Raw genomic sequence first — 17917 nt, 5'->3', positions numbered from 1 at the left:
CAACGTTGAGCGCAGCGAACACAGCTTAGCGCAAAACGAGCGTTGTTCATCGGCTGGCGAGCTGCAACAGAATATCTGCGAGCGTGGAGTGTCTGTGTGTGCTGCGTTACGCCGCATATGCTACACTAAATGTGTGAGTGTAACAGAGCCTTAAGTCGACCATGCGAGGTGGGCGCCACAATCTGGAAGGAAAGAGGAAAATCATGAGTGGCAAATATTTCCCGATGAGCTGTGGCTTTACCCTGCTCTCCTCTACGACGTGCTTTATCACGAAAAATAAAACTGCAATGTGCCCGGACGAAAGTCTAATGCCTTTACCAATATTCACAGAGTTACAAACGTTTCCGACAGTTTTAGACCTTAAAAAACGTTAAATCCTCTCAGCAAATTCACCAAAGGAGTTTATATTAAATATAAACCAAAGGAGTTTATACTTTCTTTTTATAAAACATCTTTCGCAGATACATTCGTTTTACCGACCTTCAGTCTATGGGGTCTCTTGCCTCTACGCAGAGTGGAATGTTCATGTTAAGGCGCTACCGCGGAAGCTCCGCACATGAGAACACGCGAGGTTGACAGTTAGAAGCTGAGTAGTTATTAACTAATTAAAGTGTGGGTTCTTATGAAAGCGAGGAGTCGCGAGCGCCACAATATATTATATTTTACATATTTACAAAAAAAAAAAGGAAATCAACGTGAAGGTTGTTCTTCCGTAGGTAAGGCCGAACGCTGGCTCACTCTCGTGCTATCTATATATATTTTTGTGCCTCTCGCGCATCCCTGCGTCCTCTTCTTCCTTGTGACCGTAGATCCTACAAATACTCCCCCCCTAGAGAGGAAGCGGCTTGACGAGCGTTGAGGTTTACGCTGTTTCTTGAAAACGAACTTTCTTTGGAAGTCTGCTACTCCTTGGAGGCACAGTGAGGAGATCGAAACTTGAGGAAGGTTACGTCCTTGAAATACCAGGACCACACCAAGCGAAAGGCAAGGCCGGCATTTGATGGTGCGCTTTTACGAGATCGATTTTCGTGAAAAATTTTGATCCGTGCAACGCACCTCCGAAATCTTGAAGATGTGGAATGCGATAGCGGTCTGGGACTGTCACGTTGTTGAGAGCCCGATAGTCCCCGCAGGGTCGCCAATCTCCAGATTTCTTTGGCACCATGTGTAGTGCCGATGACCAAGCACTTGTTGAGGGACGTACAATGCCTAGTTCGATCATGTGATCGAACTCCTGTCGGGCGATTTTTGAGGCGATCAGGAGCGAGGCGTCGAGGTTTCGCAAATACGGGGGGACCAGTTGTTTCAATATGGTGCGTGATGGTGTGTTTAGCTGGCTCTTTCGCGTCGGATGACCGCAGCAGCTGAGGAAATTTGTCTAGAAGGGAGTTCCATGGAGCCTCAAGTATGGGTGCCGATATGGTGAGGTTGAGGGACTCGGTCTTGGACGCGATTCCGTGAACGTAGAGATGCGTTCCCGCGTCCAGGAGTACGTTTCTCCTCAGATCGACAAGGAGGCCAAAATTGCGTAAAAAATCTGCTCCCAGGATGGATTGCTGAAAATCAAAGGTATTCCTAAATTTCGTTTAAACTAACGCGTATTTGTTCTTTTGTTACTCGCAACAGTTTGTTCAACAAAAGTTCCTATCTTACTAAATAGGTATAAAGAGAGAGCATTAATTACCTCACAAGAGCTATTGCAATATTTGGTCATAGTCAACCTTACATGTTCAGCGTGCATTCAGAAGTCATCATTTAACCATTCGACTTAGATAACGAGCAGCACGTCAGCCTTAAAAAAAAAAAAACAGTTGCTAAAGGCTGGTGCTCTTAAAGGTTGCTCAGTCAAAATAGTATACGAACTGCAAACCCAAATGTATGCAAACTCCAAAACCAAATGTGGCTTCAACTCAAAAGGCCGAGGTTCGATGCCTGGGAGCGGACGTTGTTTTTTCTTGTTTCTCTAATAGTCGCGTTCGAGTGACTTCCTGAACACTGTTGTTTAATCAAGGCCCGAATGTTCTACGCGCCGAACTTTCTAGGCCGATTGTTTCAGAAGCCCGTGCGTGTATATAAGGGGCTCCGCGTGGCAAACCGCAATCAGTCTCACTTCAGCGCTCGATCCTGCTGTTATGCCGCCATCGACGCCTGCGACGCTAGCCTTTTTCAGTTTTGTTTTGAACACAAGTTCGCCCCATTAAACGTTTAGTTTCAGCATTCATTCGTTGCCTCATCATCTGCCATTCGCGACATTTTGGCGGAGTCGCGGGGTACCGCGTGTTCGGCCCGTGAAACGTACTCCTCACAATATATGTCTGGCTTCATCATTTTCAAGTCCACGAAAGATTATCTCCGTTGACGAACTTAAATCCTGGACCAGCCTTCGTGCCCAAGGCTTGCCCCAGGAATTCCCCTCTCGACCGTCGGAGCCAAGAAGGACTCCGGCCACGATGAATACCACGTCGCAGCAAGACGGAACACTACCGACTTCCATCACCTACGCGCAGGCCCCGCCATGGAGGCCAGGGACTTTCTCTGGCGACCTTCATGAGGATCACCGGGTAAGGCCAGTTGAACAAAAATACTTTCACATAAAGAAAATATCATACACACCATTCCAAGAATGTAAAACGAGGGGTGGCCACCACAGCCCCCATATCCGCCTTAAAGAAGACCTCTTACCATCAAATCGAGCAAAGTTTTAAAACACAGGTCTCGGGACTACAGGAAGCTGGGTATCCAAACTTGCTCCTGGTAGCGATCTGCGAGCAGGTCTGCAGGACAATCAAGTGCAGATTTGGGCCCTTGGCAAAAAGAGGCCGTACTTGAAATATAGCTGAAATATATTGAGTATGCACATTAACTTTGTATTCAATCCGTACCATATTGTCCACATTAGACAAATACGTGTAAGGTATTAAAAAAATATCATAAACATCAAGCAGGAAATATTTTAAATGTAGCGAAAGTTCCTTCACTCTCAAGATGCCATCTGTGTATTAAAAACTGGCTACATAATTTGTTTTTTTTAATTTTAATTTGGTTTTATTAGTAAATGGTCTCCTTATGGTGTTTGACGGTACTGCTACATACCCATCCTACAACTGCACATTAGAAACAAACACAAACACAAAGAGCGTAAAGCACTGAACACTTGATTCACACTCCGCAGACTGCTCCAGAGCCTTATATAGCCTACATAATGAAGGTAATAATTTGGCCGTTCACCACCTCTGAACATATTAAGGATCCAAGTGTTCCATCTTCTCTTCGGGAGTCTGTCAAAGGGAAAACAGTGTTTTAAACTTCGTGGAAGTTATCTCTTACTAAAAAGCATTGGTACAAGTAATAATAATTCGGCGCGGTTTCTAAAAAGAAACATCCACAAAAGACCTTGCCGTGCGTTTGTTTTTGACTTGTTAGTGTTGGTTCCTCTGGCTGCTTTTCTTTCTTCAATGAGTGCTCAGTAGTCTGACAGCGCTTTTCCGGTCGACCTGTTGCGCCGGATACCCGTTTTTAACTCTGTGGGAATGTTTACGAGCATGGTTATATCAATAGCTCGAGCTGTGTTTGCGAGCAAGTCACAGGAAAAGAAAGCATTATCAGGACAACTTAAACAACATCAACCCTCTCGAAACGATGTAGCTCACATGTAGATACTTATATGTGTCACAATTCTTGCAAGAAGCAATGTTATGTCCAAATCGGAAATGGGCACTAATCTTGGTCACATCCAATACAATAGTGCTGAATATAAAGTTGCAAATATCAGACAAGACATTTATCTGGTGCATATTTCTAAATCATGTCGGGTGTTTTAAAAGGGTGCTGCTACCCCCTGCGGAGATTAATGAAATACAAATTTATATTCATCATTTTGACAAGAGCTTGTTTCCGCATTGCGGGGCTCGCTTTAAGTCCTGCACTGGCAATTGAGTTACTCATAACACTTGCATCAAGTACAGAGAAATGACTTGCAGTGGATTTATTCTCATCCTTGCACTAGTGCTCGCTTCAGTCGCTGCACAAAGTGAGTTAAATATTTACAATTGTTTAACCTTTCAGACGGGCAATATTGTGTATGACTTGTGTGTATATCGTCTATGTTCTATTTTCGGCATTGTATTTGGAGCGCATTCCTATTCTTGGTAAAGAGTGGTTACTGACCAAAGTTCCGCTTTTTTGGCTAATAGTAACAGCAAAAATTTTTTTTTGATGGAAAGCACAAAAAAGTGACAAAAGTGAAGAACTACATTATGTACATAATATTATATCATCTCGCGCGTCACGTAACAGACGCATTCCTTGTCATATCACTTGAAATATATGCAGTGAACGCCCCCGCCCGGAAGACACGATAATCTGTGGCAGAACTTAAGAATCTGTTAGGTAAAGTTAATTCTAAAATGTAACGACATTTGGTCATCTAAGGAATGCCGTATCTAAAGGTTCAAATCTAATACGGGGTTTGTCCACTGCGCCACTAAAGAAAAAAAGCTCGAGGTACAGTTGGTCACGATGTATACGCAAAACACTGCGAACGAAAGATGGGAAGGGAAAGCTGTGGATTCGGGTAGTACCCTGCTGAAAAAAACCGTATACTTTTAGTACGGGTCCTACCCGTTTGGGTCATATGGTGTTATGGACATACAGGTCCCGTATTCAGTCGGGTCGGGTCGACCCGACTGAACCATGCTGTTTGTGGTTGGGTTGACCCGACCGTAGACACGGGTCGACCCGACCGTAGACACGGGTCGACCCGACCGTAGACACGGGTCGACCCGACCGTAGACGCGGGTCGACCCGACCGTAGACACGGGTCGACCCGACCGTAGACACGGGTTGACCTGACCGTAGACACTGGTCGACCTGACTGTAGACATGGGTTGACCCGACTGTAGACACGGGTCAACCCGACCTACGACACGGGTCGACCTGACTGTAGACACAGGTCAACCCGACTATAGACACAGGTCGACCTACGTAAACCAGCAGATACGGGTGCCATGCAATTCCTGTTCACAAAAGGTTAGCATCCCGAGACAGTACCACCTAGATAGGCAAGGCCCCCAGATCACTTTCATACCATCCTCACAGCGAGATTGGGTATGAGTGCTGTGACAGTGTTTGGGTTACACTTGTTTGGGTTACACAGCCCTAAACATACGGCCCCAACTTGTCTCCGAGCATCGAGCTAATGACGAACACAACGCCGTTTCTCCCGCAGCGGCCACTCGAGAAACTGCGCGCGACTTCTATTTTTGGCTTAGACAGGGGTCACCCCCGACCCCCCGGCGGACGCGCCGCGTCGAACTACTGAAGTTAAAATGCACCTAGGTCGGGACGCGCTACCTGAAAGGCCGGCTAAGGCATGGTTTTATAAAAACAATATTAATTGTTCCGCAAAACCTTGCGAACTAAAGATGATAAAAACATCACGCGCCCATCATTTGGTACTAAACTCCAATAAATTTCATACAAAAAGAGTATTTTTCGTTTGTTTTTACGCGGTATCACGAACTGATAAACGGCCACAGCTTTCCCGCTTATCAGTAGAGTTACCGGGTGACCGCCATGACTATCCGGTTCACCGGCTTAGCGCACCGGGCGACCGCTTTGCTTTCCTGGAGTTCCGGTAATGCCCGGTATGACCGGAGCCACAGTCCAATACACCAGTTAGGGCAACCGCTATGAAGCTACCGGGCTCCAGACTAAGTAAACCGGTCCCGGTAAAACACTCCGGGCCGTCGCTATGGCGTCACCGGGACTCTGGACAACGTACACCGGTCCCGGTAAAGCTACTCCGGGCCGCCGCTATGACCGGAGCCACAGTCCGGTACACCAGTTAAGGCAACCGCTATGAGGCTACCGGGGCTCCGGGCTAAGTAAACCGGTCCCGGTAAAGCGCTCCGGGCCGCCGCTATGGCGTCACCGGGACTCCGGAGAACGGACACCGGTCCCGGTAAAGCTACTCCGGGCCGCCGCTATAATGCTATCGGGCCTCCGGTATAAATATACCGGACCGGTATGATCCGGTATAACTTCATATGGGTTTTTTCAGTAGGGTAAGGATACAAAACCGTCGTGAGCGCGCTATAAACGAGGAAAAATATCTGAAATGTGCTAAAGCCCAGGACCTAGAGTCTGCAAAAACTCAGTCGTAGAACATGCAGCGTTTTTGGCCATTGGGAGCCTTGGTCAGTAACTATGATGGTGCTCGGGGTTTTTGTATTACTTATTTAGGACCCGAATTCCTTTTCACACTTTCACTTCAGGATCTCCACCACCAGAAGAGCCGCCGTTGTCACGCATTGATCCTTTTCACCAACGTGGTGTCTCTGCTAGAATATTTCGCCCTAGTTTACAGGGGTTGCACTCTTAAAAAAAGGGTATGGATACTCCTCCCTTAGGGGAGAAACGGTCTTGTAACCTATGTTCCTTTAGAGAGGGAGAAACTTTCGTCCCTGAAGCAGGGGAGCAACTAGTTCCTCCTTCGCCTCCGTCGCCTCCGTCGGCTGCATCTCATTATGGCGGCCTTGAATCAAGCAAATCGAGCTCAATAAGGCCTAACGAGGACGCTACGTCTTTTGTAGGGGGCGAGAGGAGCAGCAAATAAAAGCACAACACAAGCTTTCCGCGAACTGTGTTTATTTGTGAAGCCAGACTCCCCCCGCAGGTACAGAAACTTGCGTTTAAAAGCAGTTACTCATTGTTCTCGTCGTCAGCACTGCGATATTAAACGAAGACAACCGATACTCAGTTACTTCGCGCACTTTATGTCTTACCTTTGATGTTCTTCGAGTCACAATTCCTTCGTGAAACGCGCATCACGGAGGAATGGCAAACTAATCCGCGATATCAAAACCCGCCCTCAAAAGAACAAACTCGAAGCCGCTGCTTATCGCGAAGCGTGAAAGAGCGTGAAAGAAGGTTAAATCGCTTGCCACCACATGACACGGTCAAGGAGTAATTGCAAATAGCTTGGCTAGGTGGCGCTAGGTACCGCCCAATTAATGTTAGACAAAAGACTTTTTTTGCTTTTTCAGGTCATCATTGCGCTTCAGGATCTTCGGAAGCCGGTAGAATACACACATGTACACACTTTACGCATACTACAAGCATTAAGTGAACATACATTTAGCGCATACACAAACATGGAACATACAAACGTCAATACAACCGCACAGTAACCCCAACACAACACCCGGGCTCTGCGTTTCCGTCTTTTATACTAGTCGTTTTGAACGTCCGGAATTTCTCGGTGACTGCTTAAGCAATAAAAGCTATTCCCACCATCTTGAATTTTTCCAGCAATGTCATACCTCTGAGAGTATTTTGAATGGCCCAGAGGATGAATCTCTTATTAAAAACTAAAATCTCGATCATGCCATAATTATTTATGGCATGATCCCTGAAGCAGGGGAGCAACTAGTTCCTCCTTCGCCTCCGTCGCCTCCGTCGGCTGCATCTCATTATGGCGGCCCTGAATCAAGCAAATCGAGCTCAATAAGGCCTAACGAGGACGCTACGTCTTTTGTAGGGGGCGAGAGGAGCAGCAAATAAAAGCACAACACGAGCTTTCCGCGAACTGTGTTTATTTGTGAAGCCAGACTCCCCCCGCAGGTACAGAAACTTGCGTTTAAAAGCAGTTACTCATTGTTCTCGTCGTCAGCACTGCGATATTAAACGGAGACAACCGATACTCAGTTACTTCGCGCACTTTATGTCTTACCTTTGATGTTCTTCGAGTCACAATTCCTTCGTGAAACGCGCATCACGGAGGAATGGCAAACTAATCCGCGATATCAAAACCCGCCCTCAAAAGAACAAACTCGAAGCCGCTGTTTATCGCGAAGCGTGAAAGAGCGTGAAAGAAGGTTAAATCGCTTGCCACCACATGACACGGTCAAGGAGTAATTGCAAATAGCTTGGCTAGGTGGCGCTAGGTACCGCCCAATTAATGTTAGACAAAAGACTTTTTTTGCTTTTTCAGGTCATCATTGCGCTTCAGGATCTTCGGAAGCCGGTAGAATACACACATGTACACACTTTACGCATAATACAAGCATTAAGTGAACATACATTTAGCGCATACACAAACATGGAACATACAAACGTCAATACAACCGCACAGTAACCCCAACACAACACCCGGGCTCTGCGTTTCCGTCTTTTATACTAGTCGTTTTGAACGTCCGGAATTTCTCGGTGACTGCTTAAGCAATAAAAACTATTCCCACCATCTTGAATTTTTCCAGCAATGTCATACCTCTGAGAGTATTTTGAATGGCCCAGAGGATGAATCTCTTATTAAAAACTAAAATCTCGATCATGCCATAATTATTTAAAAAAGCAATAAATCAAGCCGCTCCAATGCCGCTCAAAGCCATGAGCTTGTTTCCCCACACGGCACGTCGTAGCCTGTATTCCTATTGTAGTGTTTGTTTTTCTGTTTGTGCTGTTCGCGCACGGCTGCAATTACCGTCTTGAATTCATCTCTGAAGAGCGGATACTCACTCAGCTGGACGTGATGCTTTGCGGGTAGAGAAATCGCTTTTCGATCAACTTGAATGCAGTCAAAGCCGCGACTTGCGGCGGGTGGTAAGTGAACGGAGCGACGCCGTGGCGAGCTCCCAAACTTCAAACGCTCATCCCAGCGCGCTACTTGGAGGGCAGTTTCTCTAGGAACGGCAGTTTGTTCAAACAGCAAAATAAAGGGTAGCTTTTTTTCGATTTTACCTACTATACCTTCTTAATGCTAAAATTCCACACTGTAAATATACATACTTTCCGTCATAATTTCGAACTGTTCAGTACTTTCCCCAGAGCGCAATCGTCCTCGGAGGGGAGACAACCGACAGTCACATTGGCTACTGTACGATAGGAGCTTACTGTTCAGACCAACGTTCCAAGACGACTATCCGCACGTCGATTGATTGCACCTAATCCCTCAAGTGGTCTTAAACTGTTTAATGTAAAGCGGAATGTCAACTTGCGATACCCCGCCACCTCCAATCACGGCTTGACCAGCGGCATCAATGCTCGATAGTTTACGTCATATCATCTTATTGTTACACCACTGATACGCGAACACACGGTCACATCGGCGATAATTCCAGTCTTCTGATCACAACGCACAACACTGCCATCACGATGTTGCTGCTATCCTGTTGATACGCAGAAATAAAGAGCCACGTTGATTGCCGGTTGGCACTCGGCATCGGAAAACAGAACCAAACACAGCACGGAAGGCACCCAGGCAGCCAGCAGCAAAACCTGCCTGTCTTGGACGCAGTTCCTGCGATTTCCATAACGTAAAAAACGTCGACACAGTTCCGCGTGGTTCCGCGTGGTTCCGCTACTGTAGTTCCGCGCCAGTCCCGCAATCCGGAGACGGCCATCTTATCCAGTGTACGTAACGCTGCTGGCACTGCTCCGGAGCTTCGCGGTTTCTAGCGGCTTCGTTTGCTCGTATGATAAAATTAGTGGTAAAAACGTCAATTGAACCGAAATGTTCTGCGCGTTTGGACTAGAAGATGGAATTACAGGCGGCCTTCGCTGCCGCTGATGTTCAATCAATTCAACAACATTTATTAAACAACGTGCGCGACGTGCTCGCAAAACGAAACCGAAAGATGAGTCGGGTGGGCGAAAGCTTTCTCCCGTCTGCCTGGAGAAGGAGAAAAACATTTCGTTCCGCCCTTTTTCTCGTGTCCACTTGGGGACGCGTCAGCAGAAGGGAGGAAAACGCGCCGTTGCTACCTTTTTCCTTCATTTTTTCTTCGAGTGTATATGACAGTATATCCGGACTTTAAAGAGGGATGGAAATGCTGCCTCGAGGCGGCAGTTGCACACCACAAAACCTCACACACAACCACTCTCGAATGCAGCTCACACTATGCGGTCTACAGAAAATCTCCTACGCTCTTAGCAGACAGTTCCTTGAGAATTTCTGAAAAGTTGGAACTGAAGGAACAACTAAAAACAAACAACCAAGATTTGACGTATCGCATTAATATAAAAAAGGTTAACTGGCGCCACAGGAAAGCGATACCCTGTGTTCAACTGAATGACTTGGTTCATGTTTGTCAAGGCCTCCCCGGGACAACCTCCAGGTTCATCGGCGCTTTTCGAAATGTCAAGACCGCCGTGCAGCAAGGCATTTTGAATAACATTAGGCGTTTAAGGGTGATATACAGCTTGATTTTGTAAAATTAGAAAGGCTTCCCTTTACCATCCCGGAGGGATGATTCTCAAGATGGAGAAATGTAAGGAGAAAAATGAAGGCGAAGGTCAGCAGTGTAAACGTAGTGAAAGAAGAGAAAAGGTGTCTGACAGTAAAACATAAAAATGGCGACTGTTTTTTTCTAGCTGCCTCAGTTTATTTGTATTATTTCTGGACCAGCACAGGTACGTAGTTACTACAGTAAGTTCAATGCTATGTGCGATGAGTAGAATAATGAGTCCATGCAGTGGGCATTAAGTACCACAAGGAATAAGTAAGAATAAGTATTATACTGAGTATGATGTTTAGGGATGGACCGCAGAAGAGTGTGTGGTTGTTATTGTTGGGCCGTCAATTGGTTGGGAATGTCTCGTAATATAGGAGAAGCTAAGTAAGCGTACCTTGATAGTTGCTTAAGTGGCGTAAGTTAATGTGATGGTACCCGTGGCATATCACAGGAACTTCGATATTGGACCCAACGAAACGCCATAATATCTGGAGGAACCTGTTTGACCTTACAAAACCTTCGGTAGTGCCAAAGGGCCATACCCACCTTGATGAAGCCTGATGATCTCACTATGGATTTGAGCAGTGGCTGAGATGATAGGTTCGAAAAACACCATAGCTAGGATTCTTGGGATGTTGAATACGCTACTTGTAGAATCAGGATTTTTCAACCGTGTTTCAGTCTCAATTCCTTTTTTCATTGCATCGAGAAACGTTTTCTTTATTTAGTTAAGGAAAACGTATATTTTAATGTTGAAGTTGTGAATACTTTTCGTTGTCCTTGGGTAGACCATTTACTAGAAGTGCGCGAGTAAAACATTTTCAAGTTTGCAGCTTTTTTCTCCGGGGCGAAGCTTAAACTATTATTGGGGTGACAAGACTCTGTGCATCAAACACTGTTCCATGACGCCGTCATGTACAGCATTGTCTACGGCACCGACTGTAGTTACAGCAAGTAGAAATTACCGCTATATGTGGGTTTTTCTCTCATCCCTGGGGTTAAATGAGTAGATCACATACCGTTTTCATTTTTTTTTTCAATATTGCTCAACTGACTTAAAAAGTAAAAAAAAAAAAAACAACGGCCTATGAACGAAACGTAATGTTTATGTTTCTCTGAGGGTTTGATCCAGTAGCGTGGGCTGCACTACTGCATAGAAAATTTAATTTGTATGATAAATTTTCGTGTCCAATCAACATATATGAATCACGCAAGTTATATAAGAACCATATAAGGTACGTATCAAGAAAAGCATTAGATATATAATAAATGTATAAGAAATTTGTAAGAAGTTTCTTATATGTTCTTATATTTTGTTACATGTCTTATATAGTTCTTATCTGGTTCTTGTATCTTCCAATATACCTTGCATGTTTCATATGTGATTGTTGGAAAAAAGAAATTTTTCATACGAATGGCTCTTTCCCTGGGGTAGCTCGCGCTTGTAGCGTTGCTGTAGTCTCAGCTTGAGCAAATACTATTCTAGGGAATACAAGACACAGCCCGGAAATTTATCGAAAAGGACGTCAACGAAGATTCACGGAAACACCTGACGGTGGCAGTGGTCTGTTGAAAAACTAACAATGAACACCACTGACACGAGACATTTAGCCTGGGGCTAAAAGAAGACGAGGGGGATGGGGAATCGCGAGCGCGAGCGAACGAGCAGTCGGATAAACCGTTTAACACAAGCCGGTTGTGCTGTTATTCTTTCTCGACCTCAATGTCCTCAACGAGTACCTAGCGAAAGAGCGCCTCAAAGCGCAACAATTATTTGGTGCCGAAACCCGGGACTTGGACTTGAGGAATCAACCTGAAAATGGATCGGCTCAAGACCAAGCGTAAAGTCCGACGCAGCCAGAATACGAAGATAATGAACGAGATAATGACCATGCTCCAGTCCGTCGCCGTTGATGCCTCTTCTCTCGAGAACCTGAGAGACAGACTGGTAACCAGCAACGAGGAACTCCGTAAAGTAAACGAGGAGATCGAACCACACATCAGCGATAGTGACCTGGAGACAGTCTACATCACTGTCGCAGAATATGAAGACGAAGTGGCTAGGACCCTCAGCGAACTGCGCAACAAGATCGCGCGGTTGCAGGCAACGCCAACCACATCCGCTACGGGAGCCGACGGCGACAGGGGCCACCCATCCCAAGCTACGGGAGTGAAGCTCCCCAAACTGCAACTTCTACACTATCAAGGGGAGCTCACGCAGTGGCAACCCTTCTGGGAGCAGTTCGACGCCTCAATACATTGGAACACCAAGCTCTCTGATGGAGAAAAATTCCAGTACCTGCGGTCGCTTCTGAATGGGCCTGCCGCCAGTGCCGTTTCCGGGCTGCAGGCTACGGCAGCGTGCTACAGAGATGCAATAGAGATACTTACTGAACGCTTTAGCGACAAGCAAAACATTCAGCGGGAATATCTGGAGCGGCTTCGAAACGTTCCAATGGTAAAGTCAGTGCGTGATGTCCAAGGACTGCGCAATGTATACAATCACGTCCAGACAAACATTCGCGGTTTGCGCTTCTTGGATGTTTCAAGCGCGACGTACGCCACAATGATGGTGGACATACTCCTGTCCAGTCTTCCAACGGACATCGTTGTGGATTACCATTGACACAAAAGCTACGGAATACCACTTGTAGTTTCCGCCGGCAGAGAGGAGGGGCTAGCACGTCTGGCGATGGAGCAGTCAGCGTCGCTGCATCGACAACGGATGCCGGTGAGGAGCTGGCGAAACTTTTGCGGTTTCTTGGCGTGGAAATCGAGAGCAGAGAACGATCAGCACCGCTCGAGAAAAGACCAGCGAGTGTGCCGAGGATAGCTCCTAAACCGATACAAACTGTTTATCCACCATCAACGTTCGCGTTACAAACCAGCGGGACAGACAAATACTGCTTTTTTTGCAACCAGCAGAGTCACAGTACCGGCGCTTGTACTGCTGACATCGCACTTGATGAAAAGAAAGGAAGATTAGCGCAAGACATGAGATGTTTTCGCTGCACCAAACGAGGGCATCGGCCCAAAGACTGCTGCAGCCAAGCGAGATGTTCTGGATGCAGGGGACGACATGTCTCGTCAATGTGCAATCCTGCTTGGCAGACAACAAGACCAGTTCCGGAAGAGACCGCCAATATACTCACCACCAGTAATACGACTCCTCACCGAGCATCGAGCGTTCTACTGCAAACTTTCAGGAGCTGGGCCGTGAGTGATGAGAGCTGCGCATATATCCGCGGTATTATCGATGGTGGAAGCCAGAAGACGTTCATCAGAGAAGACTTGGCAAGGAAGCTTAACTTGAAAATTATAGGCCAACGAAGCATGAAGCTTAACACCTTTGCCAACAGCGGCTCGGACGTGATAAAACAGAACTTCACACTGGTCAGACTACGCCTTCGAGGCCAGTATGCGATGACGGAGTATGTTTTAAAAGCCGTTGTCGTCCCATTTATCTGCCAAGATCTCATCGAAACACCCGTCGAACACTCGTTTCTTAAAGCGATCACGGGGTCCATCGCTGACGAGTTGATGTTTCCCTCCGTCCAAGCAGAGGAAGGCATAAGCCTGCTCATTGGCGCTGGCCAAATGTGGAGATTGTTGACTGGCGAATCACGCCGCTCATCATCCATCCCCGGCCTGGTGGCCATTTCAACTAGCCTAGGATGGACCTTTCAGGGTCCAACAGGCACCGTGAGAGCCTTGTCGAATACTACCGCGAACTTGATGGTATGCGTGTTAGGAGTGGCATTGACCGCCCAAGACGACGGGGCAGCGTTAAGAAACTTCTGGGAGCTGGAGGCCATTGGAATCAGGGATGAACCGACCAGTACGAAGGAGCAAGATAGTACGGTACTCGAACAATTCACAGAGAAAATAAGTTGGAAGAATGGCCGCTACGAAGTCGCTCTACCCTGGAAGGAGACAGCAACAACACTTGGAAATAATTACATCACTGCCAGGTCTAGACTCCGCAACCTGATCCAACGTCTCAAGCACGATGACTCCATCGCACTATATGAAAAAGCGATACGCAATTACTTTGAGGACGGACACGCGGAAGAGGTGAACGAAAAGTCCTCAAGTGATGGACGCGTTTATTATATGCCTCATCGAGCGGTGATTCGGGCCAACTCGGAATCGACGAGAATTCGAGTGGTGTTCGACGCTTCATCACACGCGCCAAACACCGGATTTCTCAACGACCATCTTGAGAAAGGGCCTACCATTAACACAGAACTTTTGCCGGTGCTGCTCCGATTTCGTACCAAAAGGCCTTCTTGCAGATAGAAATTGCAGAGTATGACAGAGATGCTCTCCGGTTTCTTTGGTTTGAGAAGACACCCAGACCAGGCGAGCCGCTGCCCGATATCAAAGAGTGGCGCATGACGCGAGTTCCTTTTGGAACAACTGCCAGTCCATTCCTACTTGGAGCGACGATTCGTCATCACTTAAAGAACGTGAGTGATTCGAACAAAGATATCGCGGCTCTTTTGCTGGACTCATTTTACGTGGACGACCTACTGATTGGAGCCGCAAGCACCGACGAAGCCCGAAGACTCGCTGATGGAGCACAGACATTGCTCAGAGAGGCCGGCATGGAACTTCGCAAATGGAATACCAATTCCAGCCAACTGCAGAACCTATTCAATCAAAAGGAAGGGAACGTCGATAATTCACCTCACATCACGTCAATCAAGTCCCACGAAGTCAGAAAGGTACTGGGACGGGTGTGGGACAAAACCACAGATTCCTTCACGTTCTCTAGTGACCATCTCTTGGAGATTCTCTCGACAAACATGACTACAAAACGCCTCGTCCTTAGAGCCTCTGCTAGGATCTTCGGTCCCCTAGGGTTCCTCTCACCTTACGTCATACGAGTAAAGATTTTGTTCCAACGTATATGGCAACATGGTCTGGGATGGGATGAAGAACTACCAGAAGCACTACGGCAAGAGTGGACAACGTGGTGCGCCGAGTTAAAGGACTTACCACGCATCATGGCTCCGAGACACTTACAGAATGCGGATGGTGAGAGCAAGCTGGAGCTTCACGTTTTCACAGACGCCATCCCTCAGGCTTATGGTGCCTGTGCCTATCTTCGCGCCGTGGACAGAAAAGAAAATGTCAGCGTCACTCTGGTGTCTGCCAAGTCCAGAGTTGCCCCACTTAAGACGCTAACCCTCCCACGACTAGAACTGATGGGAGCCCTATTGGGAGCACGCATGGCTAAATATCTGTGTACTGTTTTGTTTGGTGTCGTAGTTACGCTATGGTACTGGACAGATTCAATGATAACCCTCGGTCGGATTAAAGGATCAGCAACTGCATGGAAACCTTTCGTCGGTAACCGAGTGACAGAAATACAAGCACTAAGCGATCCCTCTAATTGGCACCACTGCCCGGGCAGCGCGAACCCAGCAGACGCCCTAACTAGAGGGAAGACGGTAATGCAGCTAAGTGCGTATCAGTTATGGTGGTCTGGTCCTGAGTGGCTTTCCTGAGAAGAAAGAAACTGGCCAATTGGCAGTACCTCAGAAGATGAAAACCTCAACGGATTTGATGGGGAGAGACGACAACAGGTCGGGGAAATACTGCTGACCACTGTGAGTGCACCAACCGCACTCTTGACATTGGAGAATTTCAGCAGCTATACCAAGATGCTGCGTGTCACAGCGTGGATAAAACGATTTGTTCAAGGTTGTCGTCGACAGAACAAGTCACCTGAACTGCCCCTAACGGCAGATGATATTAGAGATGCAGAAGCTTTCTGGATCAAGAATGTCCAACGAGAATGCTTCGGCAGAGAGATCCAGGAGCTGGTTTAAGGCGGAAGTATCTCAAAAGGATCGAGAATAACCGATCTGCAGCCCTTTCTTGACGACACAGGAACCTTGCGTACTCGAGGCAGACTTCACCAAGCCACAGCCTCGGAGGAGGTGAGACATCCTACGCTTCTGTTAGGAGACCACCCTTTCACCAAGTTGCTTGTCATGAATGCTCACCTCAGAGTATTACATGGAGGCTTGCAGGCCACTCTGACAGAAATTCGTGACAGATTTTGGCTCTTAAGTTCACGACGAGCCGTGAAGAAGATTATCGCGGAATGTCGCATCTGTCGACGATTCCAAGCAAAACCGGCCACAGCCCCCGTAGCTCCGCTACCACGGGACAGAGTGGAAGAGAGTCAACCCTTTCAAGTCGTGGGAATCGACTTCGCGGGGCCACTGTTGGTCAACTCAGCAGGGCAGTGCGTTAAGGCCTACGTTGCCTTATTCACTTGCGCGACCACCCGGGCACTACACCTCGAGCTGGTATCTACCGCGGCCACGGCGCCATTTCTTTTTGCCCTGCGACGCTTTGTGTCACGAAGAGGTCTCCCAAGCACCATTTATAGCGACAATGCGCTGACATTCAAGAGAGCAGCGAAGGACCTGCCGGCCTTGTGGGGGGCTATTCGCAGTGCAGAATCTCAAGACTTCTGCAGTGTTAACCGAATCACCTGGAAGTTCATTGTAGAACGGGCAGCCTGGTGGGGAGGCTGGTGGGAAAGGATGGTGAGGTCGGTGAAAACGTGCCTCCGGAAAATTCTTGGACGGCAGAGCTTGTCGTTTGAAGAACTAACGACGGTACTGACTGACATCGAGGCAGCGCTGAACTCTCGGCCACTCACCTACCTTCATGCCGATAATAGTGAACCAGCGGTCTTGACCCCCGCTCACCTACTTATAGGAAGGCGATTGATAACTCTTCCAGAGGCAGAGCCAACCCACACGTCATGAAGAGATTCACTAACACGCCGGTGGAAATATAGGCAGAGGCTCATGAACAACTTCTGGGTACGTTGGAAGAAAGAATACCTACTAGAGCTTCGTTCGGCCCACCTTGCACCACCGCTCAGCAGCCGTGCACCGAACGTTGGTGATGTAGTACTGTTGCATGACCGTATCACTCCAAGACATCTTTGGACCTTGGTACGTGTCGTTGAAGTTCTTCCAGGAAGAGATGGAAATGTAAGGGCGTGTGCTGTTAAGCTGCCGTCTGGTTGTGTAATTCGACGGCCAGTGCAGCTGCTCTACCCTTTGGAAACTTTGTAAATCTTATCCCCAATTTCCTCACTTCGTGAGCGGGGGGAGGATGTAGAAAAACTAACAATGAACACCACTGACACGAGACATTTAGCCTGGAGCTAAAAGAAGACGAGGGGGATGGGGAATCGCGAGCGCGAGCGAACGAGCAGTCGGATAGACCGTTTAACACAAGCCGGTTGTGCTGTTATTTTTTCTCGACCTCAATGTCCTCGACGAGTACCTAGCGAAAGAGCGCCTCAAAGCGCAACATGGTCCTCGCATCCGGGACCCCGTCAACCGCGCCGTAGTCCGAGGCGTCGCCTTTGCGCGCTCTGGCGGCGAGAGGAAGGAGGCGGGAAGGGGGCGTCGTTAAATAGACCAGTCTCCAGGGTGGCTCATGGCGCGGCCGTTTTTCTGTCTTATGCAAATAAAGAGAGTGTCCTGTATTCCCCCAGTGAAGTATCTGCTTAATGGTGAACAAATTATAGTGTTTGTAGCATTGGTTTCGCTTGCGAAGAGCTTGAGCTTGAGCTCGAAACTATTCTCACCTAAGAGCATCATCGCCACGGGTATATTTTGCGTTCATAATCTTACATAATATGCATG

The 17917-nt window shown here is 47.5% G+C and overlaps 2 protein-coding genes across 2 annotated transcripts; both read left to right on the top strand.

Annotated features, from left to right (window-relative positions):
- The first annotated feature begins 12051 nt into the window (after window positions 1–12051).
- On the top strand, window positions 12052–12858 carry LOC120838911. Its single transcript, XM_040209047.1, has one exon. It carries the CDS (start codon window positions 12052–12054, stop codon window positions 12856–12858), a length of 807 nt encoding a protein of 268 aa, XP_040064981.1.
- Window positions 12859–14839: 1981 nt separating this feature from the next.
- LOC120838912 lies at window positions 14840–15745 on the top strand. Its single transcript, XM_040209048.1, has one exon. The coding sequence runs from the start codon at window positions 14840–14842 to the stop codon at window positions 15743–15745; it is 906 nt and encodes a 301-aa protein (XP_040064982.1).
- Window positions 15746–17917: the final 2172 nt, after the last annotated feature.

Source organism: Ixodes scapularis, unplaced genomic scaffold (genome assembly GCF_016920785.2).
Source record: "Ixodes scapularis isolate PalLabHiFi unplaced genomic scaffold, ASM1692078v2 PGA_scaffold6__148_contigs__length_123643588, whole genome shotgun sequence".
Classification (NCBI taxonomy): Eukaryota; Metazoa; Arthropoda; class Arachnida; order Ixodida; family Ixodidae; genus Ixodes; species Ixodes scapularis.
The sequence above is the reverse complement of the archived record's forward strand: the minus strand, read 5'-3'. Positions and strand labels throughout refer to the sequence as shown.